The sequence below is a fragment of the Berghia stephanieae genome, chromosome 1, assembly GCF_034508935.2.
Source record: "Berghia stephanieae isolate SIO BIC M18660-M18661 chromosome 1, UCSD_Bste_1.3, whole genome shotgun sequence".
Taxonomy (NCBI): domain Eukaryota; kingdom Metazoa; phylum Mollusca; class Gastropoda; order Nudibranchia; family Aeolidiidae; genus Berghia; species Berghia stephanieae.
The window spans coordinates 125,140,551-125,156,214 of record NC_088360.1 but is presented as its reverse complement, the minus strand read 5'-3'; the positions used below and the strand labels follow the sequence as shown (position 1 = coordinate 125,156,214).

Below are 15,664 nucleotides of genomic sequence, written 5' to 3'. Positions count from 1 at the left end.
TACACACCTAATTTTTCTGTCATGAATCGAGCCAAAAATTAAACAAAAGTATCGTGCGGTCTTACAATTTTGCTTTTATCGGCGCCATTAATTTGTCTTAGGTAAACCATCATCTCTCATTAAAAGTGATTAGACCCGCAATTGATTCCAATTGCAAGTGGAAATGCCACCTTACAGAAATAAGTGCAAAACTATGCATCCTTTATTTTATAATATAAATCAAAGATTTTGTTGAATCAAATCAGATTGCATAAGGACAGGACAGGACAACGGCGTAATTTAATCTTGTGTTTTAAAATGGTTTATTGGCATGATAAAATAAAAGGGTAAAGTATTTGAAAAATAAAAATCACTATAATCACCTCATAATTCTTTATGATATACTTGTCTCAGCATAGATTATTTATTATGATGCGTAAGTAAAACAGTGCAAAAAAAAATAAAATAAAAAGACCGCAACATTTCTTTTTTCAGTAAAGCTCATGATTCTAACAACACATGCCATCTACAGACTTGTTCCCCTTTGCTTTCACGCATGTCCAACCAATGAGCTGCTTCCTCCTCGCCGCTGCTATTCATACCTATAAATCAAGAAAAAGTAGGTTAATAGATATAACATATTGTTATGGTGTAAAGTTGTAAAATATATGGTGAAAAACTTATATTGGAATCAAACAGCGTGTGTCAAACTGGATAATGAAACATCGTACTTCTTAAACATCGAGAAGGGAGTAAGACAAGGTTGCATCTTATCACCGGACCTTTTTAACATATAAAGTGAAATAATATTCAAATAAATTGAAGATATGAAAGGCGTCGTCGTTGGAGGGTAGAATATGAATAGCATAAGATACGCAGACGATGGTACTCTGATGGCCTACTCTCCAGAACACGTGCAGAAAATTTTAGATAAAGTGGTGTGCAAAAGTGAAGAGATGGGCCTGAAACTAAATATTAAGAAAACCGAATGCATGGTGGTCTCAAAGAATGACAACAACACGACCTTCCACTTGTCAAGCAAAGGAGAGACCATCAAACAAGTAAAGAAATTTAAATATTTAGGCACTATCATCACCCATGACGCACGTGACAGAGAGGATATAAAACAAAGAATAGCAATAGCAAAATACGTGTTCCAGTTGTGTCAAACAACAACCTAAACTTGAAGACCAGAATGAAAGTAGTATAAACATATGCTATAAGTACCCTTTTATACGGTTGTGAAACGTGGACGCTTGACAAAGAATGTACGAGGAGGTTAGAGGCATTTGAGATGTGGGTGTGTAGAAGAATGTTGAGGGTATCATGGACAGACAGGTGTACGAACGAGGAAGTGTTGGAGAAGGTGAGAAAGGGAAGAATACTGATCAATAACATCAGAGAGAGGCAGTTACGCTTTCTGGGACATGTGTGGAGAAGAGACGGAATAGAAAAGTTGGTAATATCTGGGATGATCGAAGGAAAGAGAGCTAGAGGAAGACAAAGAATGACTTATCTAAATAACCTAAGAATGGCCAAATGTGACTTAAAAAGCAACACAGATTTCTTGCGCACCGCAGAGGATCGTGATTCAGGAGACAGCTGACCGGCAACGTGCTCAAGGGCACAAACCACGATGGATGATGATGATGGTGTAAAGTGCTTAGTTGAATTTTGATAAACCTACTTTATTTAGAGTAAACATGTCAAAATCGTCTTTAAAATCTGCTCTTTATTCCCTGACCTTTTGTTTCATGATGTTGCCAATATTCTTTTTGATGTTGTCATAGCTTAGAACATGGATGGATTTGTGAAAGATTGGAGTGGACTCTCCGCTACTGAATGTAGCCAAAAAGCATGCAACAGATAAGAGTGGCGCACCATTTCAAGGCAACCTCTACCTACATGATGGCACCAGAAATACCAAGCTGAATAAATAATTGTGCGTGAAACTTTCCTCCTCATTTATATTTTCCCTTTGTGAAACTCTTACATTCATTTTTGTTCATTTATTTCGTAAAATATTTTATTCTAACAAGAAAACTAATTATATATAAAATCTAAATTTCTCAACTCCATTTGATGCTCGTCTAGTAAAGAATCATTGACGACTAGTAACATTAACAAATGTGAGAGTCCAATATGTTTATATTTAAAAAACCAAGACCAACATTGCATTGACAATTAATTGGGGAATTGTTAACAATTGCTAACCCAAAGCAAAGATTGGAAGAAAAAAATATTTAAAAACTGATTTTATCTATTATTAAAGTCTTGTCCTTTTCCACTTCGCTACCTATTCAATAATCATAATTCAATTACCTAAAGAGAACCATCCAATCATTTCTTTCTTCTTCATACTCTTCTTGTTGTACACGGACACCATCAAGGTCACTTCTGGCAACTGGAAAAGAGCCACTTGGAGCATGAATGTCTCCTTGAAAAGAGGGTTGGGCTGGCCTCTCCTGACAGAGGTCTTGCAATGCTGCACTTCCTGACCCAGCGAATTCATCAAACTTAGTTTGACATAGGTATCTGGGTGTGAATTAAATACGATAAAGTCACTGTAAATAAATGTATTCAAATAGCAAAACATTATTCATAACAATTAATTTTGAAAAGTCAAGGTTTCTAATATGTAAGAGCTTGTCTTTATTTTAAAGTTAGGTTATTGTGCTATATGGCACTAAAACAAAACAAAATTGTATGTAATCTGATGAATGGTCATAATAAAATCTTATTTTAAATAATTTTCGTTCCCATCAGTTATATATCGAGGCCGCTGTTACTCTTACAGGTTGGATGTAACAGTGGAAGCTGCTGAGCGCAGTCCTTCGCGTCAATAATTTAAACAAACCAACTTTTATTAGCATGAGTTAACAAGTGCTATTTGATCACTGGAATTGAAAAGAAAGATTCTTAATACAAAAGTTGTTATTCAAGCAACATTCTATTACTTCGTCCTCCGTTTGAACACCATGTAATATTAATATACAAATTTGATAGAACAAAGTTGACGTCACTCAGGTCTTTGTTATTATTTTGCCATCCACGTTTTTGAGAAATTTTCACTAAACTGTATTAACCAGACTATAAACGTTTAAGGTTAAACATAGTTTTGTGTGTTGGTCCATTATATTTCCGGATGACAATGTTGTGAGTATCTTAATCAAGCGCACATCATCTATAAATCATTGTTGTTCAACACATACCAGGAGGCCGATTCATTGCCATGTTGCGGAAGTTGCTTCCCTTGATGGCTTCTACGGAGAGTCTGCCAGTTGTCCCGTTGTAGGAGAGACCCAGGAGTAATTCCGGCATCCCTCCGTGTTGCAGGGACTGGGTGGATGAGGCACTATCACTTCGAGATAAGCTGGACACGTCAAAGCCAGAGTCACCCTGGTTACAAAGGTAAACATTGTATAATAAAAATTGTTCTATTAATGAAAATAGTGATATCGGTCTCATCTTAACGTGTTTGTCAATTGTAAAATTAATAAAATATTAATTTTAAAACAAAAATACCTGCACAAATCAATGGTAAATAATTTTATTTCATGAAGCTTTGATGTCATTAATAAAACGACATCCAAAAGTGTATATTTTTCTGCCATCAGTTAGTATTGACTGATGAAATCTATTTTATGTGCCTTTTGACAATTGATTTGGGGCCATTTTTAGAAGCAGCCAATTTGCTTAGCTGGGTCATCATTCCAGAGTTGGCTAAAAACATTATATTGCATTATTTTCACAATCGTCGTCGTCATCATTAAAATAATCATTTATCGTTGTCATTATCTTCATCGTCATTATTGTAATTATTAAAATAAGCACAGTAATTACACAGTAAGCACCATTACCCACATTAACATTTTCAAAGGAGAGGCAGCGAAATTATTGTCATTATTATTTGGGTCTTTGCTTCGTAACCGAGTTCGTACCGAGTTCGATCACCAGCCGCTGCGCTATGTGGTCTTGAGCAAGTCACTTCGCCCTTGCTCAATTTGCGGCGCTGCACTGCGTCTGACGCCTGGGTTATTCCAGTATTCCCTTGGAATATACCCTAGAGACAAATTTCCCCTATGGAATGAATAAAGGGAATTCTATTTATTTTATTTTTTACATACGAATGGGCCAAAGTACAGATGTGTACTTATTAGCAGGTCTGATAACCCAAAAATGTTATGAGTTCATTATTGTAACTGAACTAATCTCAATTCAAAACAGTGTCCATTACAACGTGAAACCAAGTCTTTTAGGTTTTCAGACTTGCAAATATGTATATGTAGGTCAGATCTGAATTTTGTTGGACAGAAAGAAGGTGTAAAGGTTTATTATTAGAATGTTATATAATCATATAGAAGATACTTACGGTAAGATTACTTCTTGGCTCCAGAACGACCCAGTGTGTTGTTTCCTGGTCTAGATTTAAGGATGCGAATCCCACAATACTCTCGCCAATCATTCGTTCACGACGCATCCTCTCTAAACCATATAGACGAAATCGAAGGCCCATATTAGGAACTTCATCTGTTGAAAAATTTAAAAAACAGGGCTTTAAAATAAATAGGACAAATGAGTAGAACAGTTTCATAATAGAACAAAATACAAAACAAGATTCGGGACCGGGTCCTCCTTCAGCCTGAAAAAAAATTATTTTCATACCATGTTTATAGAAGATCGAATTTAGAATTGAGACCCAAAAAACGTCATTGTTTTCAGTTTTATTAATATTTATAACGAATTACATTGATATGATTGTTCTAAAATTGGCAGATATTCAGAATGGCAAATTCAAATTTTTCGCCTAATGATGAGCATGACTTGGTAGACAAAGTATTGAAGTAAACAAATTTTTCGCCTAAAGATGAGCATGACTTGGTAGACAACGTATTGAAAAAAACAATGGAAGACGGTCCTGAACCTAATGGGCAGAGTTTGAGCCCTGTTAAACCCAATAAACTTGTACTAGTTAGTGCTCAACTTAGCAAATACGTCGATATAGTAACCGGTATATCAATGAAGTCAATTATCGCTTTGAACCATTTACACCGACGTCATATCCCAGCATTTTCACCAGTAGAGCTTTAACAAAAATATTAGTGGGATTTCTACCGCTCTCACCAAGAGAACAGTAACAACAATGCCACTCGGGCATTGGCAATGTGTGTTCGTTATAATCAAAATTGATAGAAATTATAATGCTGAAAATGTTTTGTTTTTTTTTTCGTCTGACAAAGGCCAAAAGCCCAAACGTCGCATATCTGTGTATTGTTCCAGTTTAAAAGCCACAATATCTATTCCTTATATTTCTGATTTACAAAATGAAGTCTCGCTATAAACGGTTAAGAGTTATAAATAAATGTATTATCCTATGAGATCAATTTTTATTGACGACAAAATTGCGACGGTTTCTGTTTAAACATCCTGTTTTGGCCATGCACAAATATAAACATCAAATTAATTATCTACTACACCTCCAACCAGAAAGCTCAATGAAATAAACTTGAATGAAGAAGACGTTGAGTTGGTGGGCAGACGTCTACTGGTAATAGCATAACACAAGGGCAGAAAGATTCGATACTAACCTGGTAAAATTTTATTGAAATAGATTTTCTCTCCAAAAACGGGACTGTCTCCCATTTTTATCTTTGACTTGTGCCGTTGTTTTTTACCAGGTAGCAACATCACTCGAACCTGAAATTAACAGTAGTGATGGTTATATTTTGATAAGGGAAGTTTCCGTGTATCATAACATTAATAATTGATTTAAAAATGTAACAAATTTCACCTTGAGTGGATTACTAGCAAGTGCTAAAAGAATTGGAGCAATTTGTGTATTTGGCATTTGCAATGATGGAAGATGATGATGATGATGATGATGATGATGATGATGATGATGATGATGATGATGATGATGATGAATGATGATGATGATGATGATGATGATGTTGATGAAAATGATGATGAGGATGATGATGATGATGATGATGATGATGATGGTGATGATGATAATGATGGTGGTGCTGGTGGTGGTGGTGCTGCTGCTGCTGGTGGTGGTGGTGGTGGTTACGACGACCATGATAATGATGATGATGATGATGATGTTGATGATGATGATGATGATGATGATGATGATGATGAAGATGATGACATCAACAACAACGACAACGACTACCTGAGTGCTGCTAGCACCTCCCCGTTCCTTGGATGGAATGTCCCTGGCCCCGTGTATAACCACCACCATCCGACTGTTGGGATTGTCATACCGAAAAGACACCTCTAAGCTACCACACTTGGAGATGAGAGGGGGCTCGTTCTGGAGGTCACTTACGTCGAATAGGTGTTCCTGATAAAAAAGTGAAATGCTTTCATTATTTAAAACAAAGCCACAAAACAATTAGGCCTTCAATTGTCAAAGTCTTGTTGACTCCAATATAACACCAGACTCGGGCAATTAGACATCTAAATGTACAGTAACTAAATTGCTTGCTGCCATTTGAATAAATAGCTATGCTCTTATCTTATCTCTCATTCATCTGTTGTGTCTTATTCGTCGTTTTTCCGTTGACAAAGGGGAATCCCCAAAAACGTCCACATCATGTATTTCTGAATTGAATTGAATTTCTACACTAGAAAACAATGAATTTTCAATTTTGGCGGAAAAAATATGGTTCCCAAAATTTCAAAAAGTCTGCAGCGGAGACTTTTTTTTGTAAGTCTCTGGTTTAAGTTGTTGACAAGTTAATGGTTATTATTGTTCTGTAATCGTGCCAAAACGCAACGTATGTTTTATCGTTGTACGCACAAATTGGAAATTTTGGTCAGGTTTGATAAACAATAAACAAGTCGCTCATTTACAATGTGTAAGAAATCATTTTGAGTGGTTTGTTGAAAACCAGATTGCACTTTTTCAACTGGACAATAATAAATGTTACAGTTTGTATCATTTCAAAAATTATGTCATATTATTACAATAGCCAAGCGAGTACAATATGGCGGCCATGCGACATGCTTTTGTAACCTCTCTTTGAATGGAGAGATCGAATACTTTAACAAAAAGGTTTGCTGAGGGTACATAGCATTCCATGAGTTCTCTTAGCCTATAGCATGCATATCAACATCATTGCATTTGTGATTGGGTGATCAATAGAAATACTGCATCCATCACGAATATTACATTTGCTATAATCTGTAAGACCTTTATCTATAATTGATGAATGGACAACGCCGTGTGTAGTGTGTAGAACCGACCCGTATACAGGTTATAAAACGGGAACAGAGTGCCAAACACATTTTAACACATTCAAAACTGTTCCACAAATTCTTTTTTCAAAGTAAGGTTTCTCTTTTTTCTTGGTAATTTGGCATACCAGCTTATAGATCTGCTTATTGTTATTAACGTACAGAAGCTAAATTATCATGATTAAAGGCATCAAATAAAACGACTAAATCCAACACCTATATGCAAACTAAAGGACAATGAGTATAGGTAGAAACAAAAGCTATAAAGATATCAAAGCATTTTTGTGAGAAGAGAAGAGGAAGCGCTCTAAGAAAAAGAAACGTATCGGAATGAAATATAGAAAGGCAATAGAATCAGAAAATATGCCCATTATAGGAAAACAAAGAACACCCCGATGGCATAAAATTATTCTGGCATGTAATAGACGGTATTAATCGTTTCATATTGATCTCTGACTGCGTGTGTTTGAAAGAAAAAGAGGTATCGTAATAAGCCCTGGGCTCCCATTTGAAAATCGTTTATACCCATAATTGAAACAAAACATTCATCGTATAAATACACAGAGATCGACATCTTAAGGTATAACGGCCTTAACGTATCTTCCCATTTATCAACTAGTTTATATCTCACCATATTTTAATCACCTAAGAACGATCAATTGTTGAACTGTATAATTAGCTATGATAAAGTCTGTGTCAGCAAACATACCGACAATTGGAACAGCTTCTTAAGTACAATAAACATCTGAAAGAAGATGTGAAATGCTGTGCTAAATACAAGAGAAATCATCATCCTAAAAGTTCAGGTTTCTTTGAGATAAGGACTTGTCTTTTTAAGATATCATTCTTGCATTTCCCATATCACACATTGTTACTATTCTTTGTATCAATCTGCTGGTTGGCATTTACCAATTATTCTATGGATAAACAAACAAAAAGTGTATCGACTCTTCTCTAAATTGTCGCTTGTATTTAATTTTTATATGGTCTGCAACTTCAAACAAAAAGGAGAATACTATTAGTAATTACTATATCTTTTTTTCTTTTCCTAAAAGCGAATTTCGAAAATGAGCTATTGCTTAGGCGCAATTACATGTATATACAGAATGGTTGGTTTTGGAAAATTACAGCCCAAATCCTTGCAAGTGAATCAAATTATGCCATTATCACTGGCTTTGTATTAATTGCAATAATTAGCACTGCTTGGCTATGTTAATTTGCAGTTTAAAGGTTTGCCATAACTGGTGTATTTACTAAACGGTTATAACACTACATGATTACCGATAATTTCTGGCAGATTACCCAAATTTGACTGACTACAATAAAAACCAACTTAAACCAAATCATTGTAAAAAAAAAAAAAAAAAGCAAACGGCGCTAGTTAGTTGGAAGTGAAAATAAAAAGACATTATTTGGAAAAGGGGGGGGGGGGATTGTGTTGTTTTACTAATAAGTCTAAAGTTGTCAAAGCAATGTCGATCGACACAAGCAAAATTATAGAGGGAAAAAAAAGCTTTAGGAAACAATAAGATATCAGAAAAAAAATCAATAGAATATTGAAAACCATTATATTGATTTGAATTATAATGAAGTGGAACCCATTAACATTTAGATACAACAAAAGAATTTTTACCAGACGTAACTACAAATGAGACAGAGCACATGTAATGTTATTACAATAAGAATAATATTGATGCACTCAGTCGCTTTGTCCCTTGTTGTTCATTTAAGCACCCCCACACATTTCCCTCTCCACATAAACACTTTGCTCATATTGATCAACCATGATGACATCTCAAAGGGCATTGTGATATTTATTTCCCCTATAATATCTTGTAACTGTAAAACATAATGCATGATTTCTACTCATAACACAATGTCTCCGATCTGATTATAGATAGAATGCGCTTGGCCAAGGAGTTCACAACATTGCCATCCGGAAGTATGTTGTGAGCTTCTTAGCCAAGGGCATACTATCTATAAAAAGAAGAAAAACTTTTTCGGAAGTTAGAATGTTTAATTTTTAATGAATGCTCACCATTGTTTATACTTCTCTATTTTACAATAAACAGAAACATTATTTATATCCCCAAAAAACGTGTACACGTAATAAATGACACATTTAAGTTTTACAGATATTTAAGAAACAAATAATAATGTGAAATTGATTGTAAGCTTCAATTTAATTACAAAAACAGATGTCATCAAATGATAATTTGATCTGTTTTTGTAATCAAATTGAAGCTTACAATCAATTTCACATTATTATTTATTTCTTCGAGCTTCGAGCAGCAACATTTACATTACCCAAATATTTAAGGACAATTCAAGTTATTAATCTCAATTTGTATCGCCATCATGCTTTAGATGAAAACGGCATGACAAAACAATTCAGAGTAAAATCGAGCCTCGCCTATTTTTGCCTTTTCAGGGTTAAGGGTCTTTAGAGTTTAGGTTTCGATATTTTCTGGTAAATTGGTGAAAGTCATTTTGATGATATGTCAATATTTGACGTAAAGGTTTTCTGGTAAATTGGTGAGAGTCATTTTGATGATATGTCAATATTTGACGTAAAGGTTTTCTGGTAAATTGGTGAGAGTCATTTTGATGATATGTCAATATTTGACGTAAAGGTTTTCTGGTAAATTGGTGAGAGTCATTTTGATGATATGTCAATATTTGACGTAAAGGTTTTCTGGTAAATTGGTGAGAGTCATTTTGATGATATGTCAATATTTGACGTAAAGGTTTTCTGGTCAATTGGTGAGAGTCATTTTGATGATATGTCAATATTTGACGTAAAGGTTTTCTGGTAAATTGGTGAGAGTCATTTTGATGATATGTCAATATTTGACGTAAAGGTTTTCTGGTAAATTGGTGAGAGTCATTTTGATGATATGTCAATATTTGACGTAAAGGTTTTCTGGTAAATTGGTGAGAGTCATTTTGATGATATGTTAATATTTGACGTAAAGGTTGTCTGGTCATAATGAAAAAATATGTGTTTTGTCAGTGGATGGAAGTATAGCGGTCTATTTTCTATGCCAGACGTGTTGGGAACACGAAGGCCTCTTGACAATTCATGAGTTAATCCCTTAGATGACAAAATTTTCAAAAGAATGTTTAAAAAGTGGAAATAATTCGGTACTCCATCCTTCCTACAATACCACACTACCATTCACCCAAAAGATGTAACGGACCCACTGCCTGAAGTAATACTCTGTTAGATTGACAAAACAACCAACTTATAACTTATCCCATTTTGGCCAGAAAACTTTTATTTCACACATGGATAGATCAAATTGATCTGAATCTTGTCAAAAAATTTTTAGTTGGAGAATTCATAGCAATTTCAGATCAAAATTTGTTTGACATTTTAGGTGCAATTTTTGACAAAAATGTTCAGGGTATTTTAACAAAATGCGTTTTGTCTTTGTGTGGCTAAACTGTACTCCGGTTAATTTGATTGAAGTTAAACTTCGGAACCAAGAATCGATTTTGATGTCTGAATTCGGGTTATCATTTTTAGCTTTTTTGTGCCTTTTTAGTTTCGTATATTTGTTATTTCTAGATCCTGTTAAGTAGTTAGTTTGTCATCTTGCTTTTTGTTGCCTTCATGTTTATTCACGTTTTGTAGCATTGATCGTTTGAGCTATTATATATTCAAATTAGGTACCTATGCACTATGTTTTATGTGAATACCTTGAATCTTCACGGCAATGCCAATTTGGCTTAGACCTATATCGTTATTACAAAATAAAAAAGACAGAGAACTTAAAGAAACAGAAATTATTAGTTTTGTTTGTTTTTGTTTTTGTTTTTTGCGCCATTAATCAACTTTCATTTCTTTGTTTCTGTTCATAGTTGCTATTGCAGGATTGACTGACCTCAGACGTTTACTTATGCTCACTTACCAAAGATAATATTCTTAATGCTTTGTTATTTTGAGCACGGATTTGAATTAGGAAAGCAAAAGAAAAAGATAACATTATTTCACGAAAAACAGCTGCACAATACTTGCCAATCAATGCATTTATATCTGTCTATAAAAGCCCTGGTGCGTTTTCCTCGAGAGATGATCCAATCATTCCAGCCTATTTTGTCGTAAATCGTTTCCACGCGACATCCATCATGTTCATTTGCATATTATGCATTTTTATTCTTCCCATCTCATTTCCTCCTTCTTCCCAACCTGATTCATGGGAAAATCTTACTATTTTGTCGTATGTGTAAAAGAACAATTATTATAACTACTTAATGCACTACATTACATACGATGTGCACAAATTAGCATGTCTGATAACCGAACACAATTATATAGGTTTAACATTGTTGTAATGGACAACATTTTGCGTTGGTTTAACCCTCACCTTACCAGCTATAGGAAAATCGCCACATTCGTTACGATACAACCAACAATTTTCTCATTCAAATTTCTTTTGTACATCATAAAATTTAAAGAGAATGAACAGTGTGTTGTAGAGCATGTTTTGCTAAAGAAATTGTGTATGGCAAGAACTTTACTGCTATTGTGCTTGAGTGATAAAAAATCTATTTTTGTGTTAGTTTTTGGGGGGAAATCCTGAAAATAGCTGGTAAGGAGAGAGTTAAGAGAATTTCCATTACAACAATGACCCCATAACAATTTGGGTTATCAGGCAAATAAGTGCAGATCCATCACACCCATTGAATATCGCAAGTTTTGGTTACAATTAACTTCATAAAACGTTATAAATGACAAGAATAAGATAATATAATACTACAACCGATTAAAACCCATAATATCAATTCTGCAAATCATCACTTTTATTCTAAACACGAACAAATTATTGATTGAAAAAAAAATATTTATACAAGGTACACATATTTGCAGATCTGATAATGTTTGTGTTTTCAATCCCTCTTCAACCTAACAACATACGAAGCAAAAGGTTGGCAGAAAGCAGGAATTAAGAAGTAAAAAGTAGTACCTAATGCTATTTCTTCATTTTGAAATTTAACAAGTTTCGAGCCTATATTTCAATGCGAGTGCAAATGAAAACTCAATAAATTGATCAGCAAGATGGAGTATTTCGTTGAAATCGGCTTTTATTTTTCTGTGCCATTGCTTTTAAGGATATGTGAAAAAAGCCCATGAAGGCAAAGAAAGATGATTTTTTTTTCTCACGAAATTTTCATCGATTTATATTTTTACGGTGGTTGACCATATTATTAGGTTGTTGTGTGTGTTTTTTTACTGAATTGAATGGTAAATCTAAAACGATGTGTGTGATCACATGTTTTCTACACCTAGTCCTTTCTTTTTCATTTTCATTGAGAACCTCTCAACCCCTCTTAATCCCATTCCCTCTCTTTCTCTTTTCTCTTTATTTCATCAATTGGCCCACTCTCCCTAACCCCTTTCACTTTCTCTTCCACTCTAATTCCAGCCTGTAGATCAGATAATGCGTGCCTTAGTCCCTGGGGGCAGGCGTTGTCCTTGATTCCGAGTCCAGTGTAATTAACAACATCGGCTGTTTGTCCATTCCATGCATCTATCATGGAAAGCAAAGGGGTGTTATTATGCTAAGTATGCTACGTTCTGATCCGTGTCTAAGTCCCATGTGAAGTGCATAGATTTTCTTTTGTTGTCATTAGGTTACAAGGCCTAGGTCTCCAAATCAGGTTCCCTCTGTTCATTGTGTCTTCTTGCAAACATTTGGGGTGCGTTAATCCCAAGCGGCACGGCACGTTCCCCAGATACAAAGAGATAGGGTTTCAATCTCAGATTGGTTTCATGTCTTTAAAAAAAATTAAACTTTCCATCAATCGGTGATTGAGTACTTACTAAGGTCTGATAGATTTGGCAGAAAGAGAAACGTCTTATCCAAATGATGAAAGGTAATTGCTGTCAAATGCTTAAATTAACGCAAAATGTTTTGAAATAAATTCCTGAATCCTTTTTTCAAACGTTGGCTATTATCGATTCAAATCGGTTGAAGTGAGAAAGAGTTTATTCGGAGCGTGAAACCAAATACACATGACCTTTGATTCAGGTAATCATGCTACTAGTGACATAAGATTAAAATGAACAAAAATGAATTAATTATTTTCATTATTTATCAAATCATTCAACCCTTCACCGACGGGGTTTGAATTAACTCTTAGCTGATCAAATCTGAATTTAACCACATATCTAAACTTCAGCTAAATACACAAAGTCTACATTATTATCTTTGTTTTCTATTCAAAACTATAAAATATATAATTTATTTATTCACAAGATTATTTATTCATTCGAGAAATAGTATAATATGATGGGATTTCCTGAAAATCTTGCAGTGAGAATATAAAGTTATGTCCCTTGGAAATACTGATTAACCCTTCAACTTCTCTGTGCTAATTTGGTTATTGGATGACACGCACTTTTCATCAAATTACCCTTTTTGGCCGGAATATCCAGTCAATACATAGCATGAGATCGTATCTACTTGAAGGAGAGTTTGAAAATAAGTTTTTCACTACCAATGGTTATATTTATATAATTTTAATTTGTCAGCCGATGCCACATTATTGGCAATGGTCATCTCATATCATGGGTATGGTTCAGTGTAAAGAGTCTGGATTACTTTAGTCTGTCCAGGTACCTTGTTGGCAAGTCTATGAGACTCTCCGTGCACCCGGGGATACCGCTGGTGTAAAAAGCCATTGACTCTTTTGTATAATATTGCACAAGCGCTAAAATACCACATATGGCGTCCTATATATATATATATATATATATATATATATATATATATATATATATATATATATGTTCCATTATGTTGTTCAAAAGATGAAACATACTGTGAAGTGCTTGAGTTGTGATATGCCGTTGTTGGACAATAACAATTTCGCACCTCCTCCGGCGTACGGGATGGTATGATGCTGTCAACCACCCATTCATTCCACGAAGTTAAATAAATAGTCTATTAAAGAAATTTTGGATACCGACAAGAATTGACCTGTTTTGCAGGTTAGAGAATCGGGGGTTAATTATTTTACCCAAAGGAAAAAATATGCCCGAAGCTCAGAACTCATTGAGTGTGTGTGTGTGTATATATATATATATATATATATATATATATATATATATATATATATTATATACACTTATAATTATTATTCTCATTATTATTAGTAGTAGTATTAGTATTATTATTAATAATACAGACGCAATCATTTTTAGCACGTGGGCTGTACGTCAACCCTCCGGTTAGCGAGGACAATGAGGTGGGTGTACTTGCGTTGAATCAAAGTGGTTCTCATTATTTTGAATGCAATAAATTTATTAACATTTCATTTATATGAAACACTTTCTGTTCTTAACATCGGGAAAGGCTTCTATGATAAGTGAGCAAAGTATATAGAATATAAAAGTAGCAGTAAGCTTCGCAGTCCGAATGACGCTTGCTGAGAATTGTGTGATTCAGTCATGGTCGATAAGTATAGCTGCTCTCTCCATCCATGTTGTTAATTTTTTCCATTGGTCACGGTCCTGGGCCAGAGTTTTGAGGTTGTCAAGATATTGTTGTGACTTTAGTACGGAGGGCACTGCAGTATTTCTTAGTTCTTCAGGGATTAATTCTAAATCCAGAACTGTCTGTGTATATAGAGAGATCCCGGTTCAAGGTAGTTACTATTGATGTTGGTGGTCTCCCTACATATTTGTTGCCATGAAAGAAATATTCTGTCATTGCAGTTTGGGCAAACTGCAATAGGATATTAAATGCAAAATATATCTCTCCGTGCCCAAATAAAAAGTTCCTTGGGATTCTCTTAAGAAGTCGAAAAATGTATTGTCTATAAATACAATAGAAATTGAGTTCAAATTTTATTCAATACTAAAAATCATAAATTTTGAGTTGACCGACTATCATTGTGTTCAATGAACGGAGAGTTATTCTTGTGTATACACATTCACACACACACCCACACACACACACACACACACATATATATATATATATATATATATATATATCTTATAAATATGAGTGTGTATGTGTGTAAAATCATTGTGATCTTTGTGATACACAAAAAAAAAAATAATTCTCTCAAAATCTTATCAAAATATAATGCAGCTATTGCTATTCATTGCGTATTGAATAAATTCCTCTAGCCTATTTCTAAAAATGTAGCCTATTGTGCTTCCCAATTGTTAAATAAAATAAGACGTGAAATGACAAATAATCTTAATGCTCTATCTAGCAAGAGAAGAATTGAGTGCACCCATTTGAACTTGTCATGTAATATTAGAACTAATGGCTTCAACGCCCGCCTTTTAAAAACAAAATGGAGGAAAGCTGTGTTAAAATCCTGAATGCCGCCCCAGAATTGACTTAAGGACGAATAAACTGTAATTAAGATCCCACGTCAACCAACCCTGGGGCTAAAATTTTTGATTATCTATATTTGT

The 15,664-nt window shown here is 34.4% G+C and overlaps 1 protein-coding gene across 16 annotated transcripts in view; it reads right to left on the bottom strand.

Moving 5' to 3' along the window:
- LOC144963029 (synaptotagmin-14-like) overlaps window positions 1–15,664 on the bottom strand; it is a 161,511-nt gene that overhangs the window by 2,428 nt on the left and 143,419 nt on the right. For all 16 annotated transcript variants that reach the window (XM_078896622.1, XM_078896623.1, XM_078896624.1 and 13 more), the window contains 6 exons: window positions 6,158–6,328; window positions 5,568–5,676; window positions 4,352–4,509; window positions 3,192–3,378; window positions 2,302–2,514; window positions 1–581 (listed from right to left, as the gene is read on the bottom strand). The exon at window positions 1–581 is cut by the window's left edge and continues 2,428 nt beyond it. In XM_078896622.1, coding sequence (XP_078752748.1) covers window positions 481–581; window positions 2,302–2,514; window positions 3,192–3,378; window positions 4,352–4,509; window positions 5,568–5,676; window positions 6,158–6,328 — 939 coding nt within the window. In that variant the 3' untranslated portion in view covers window positions 1–480. The remainder of the gene's footprint in view (window positions 582–2,301; window positions 2,515–3,191; window positions 3,379–4,351; window positions 4,510–5,567; window positions 5,677–6,157; window positions 6,329–15,664) is intronic.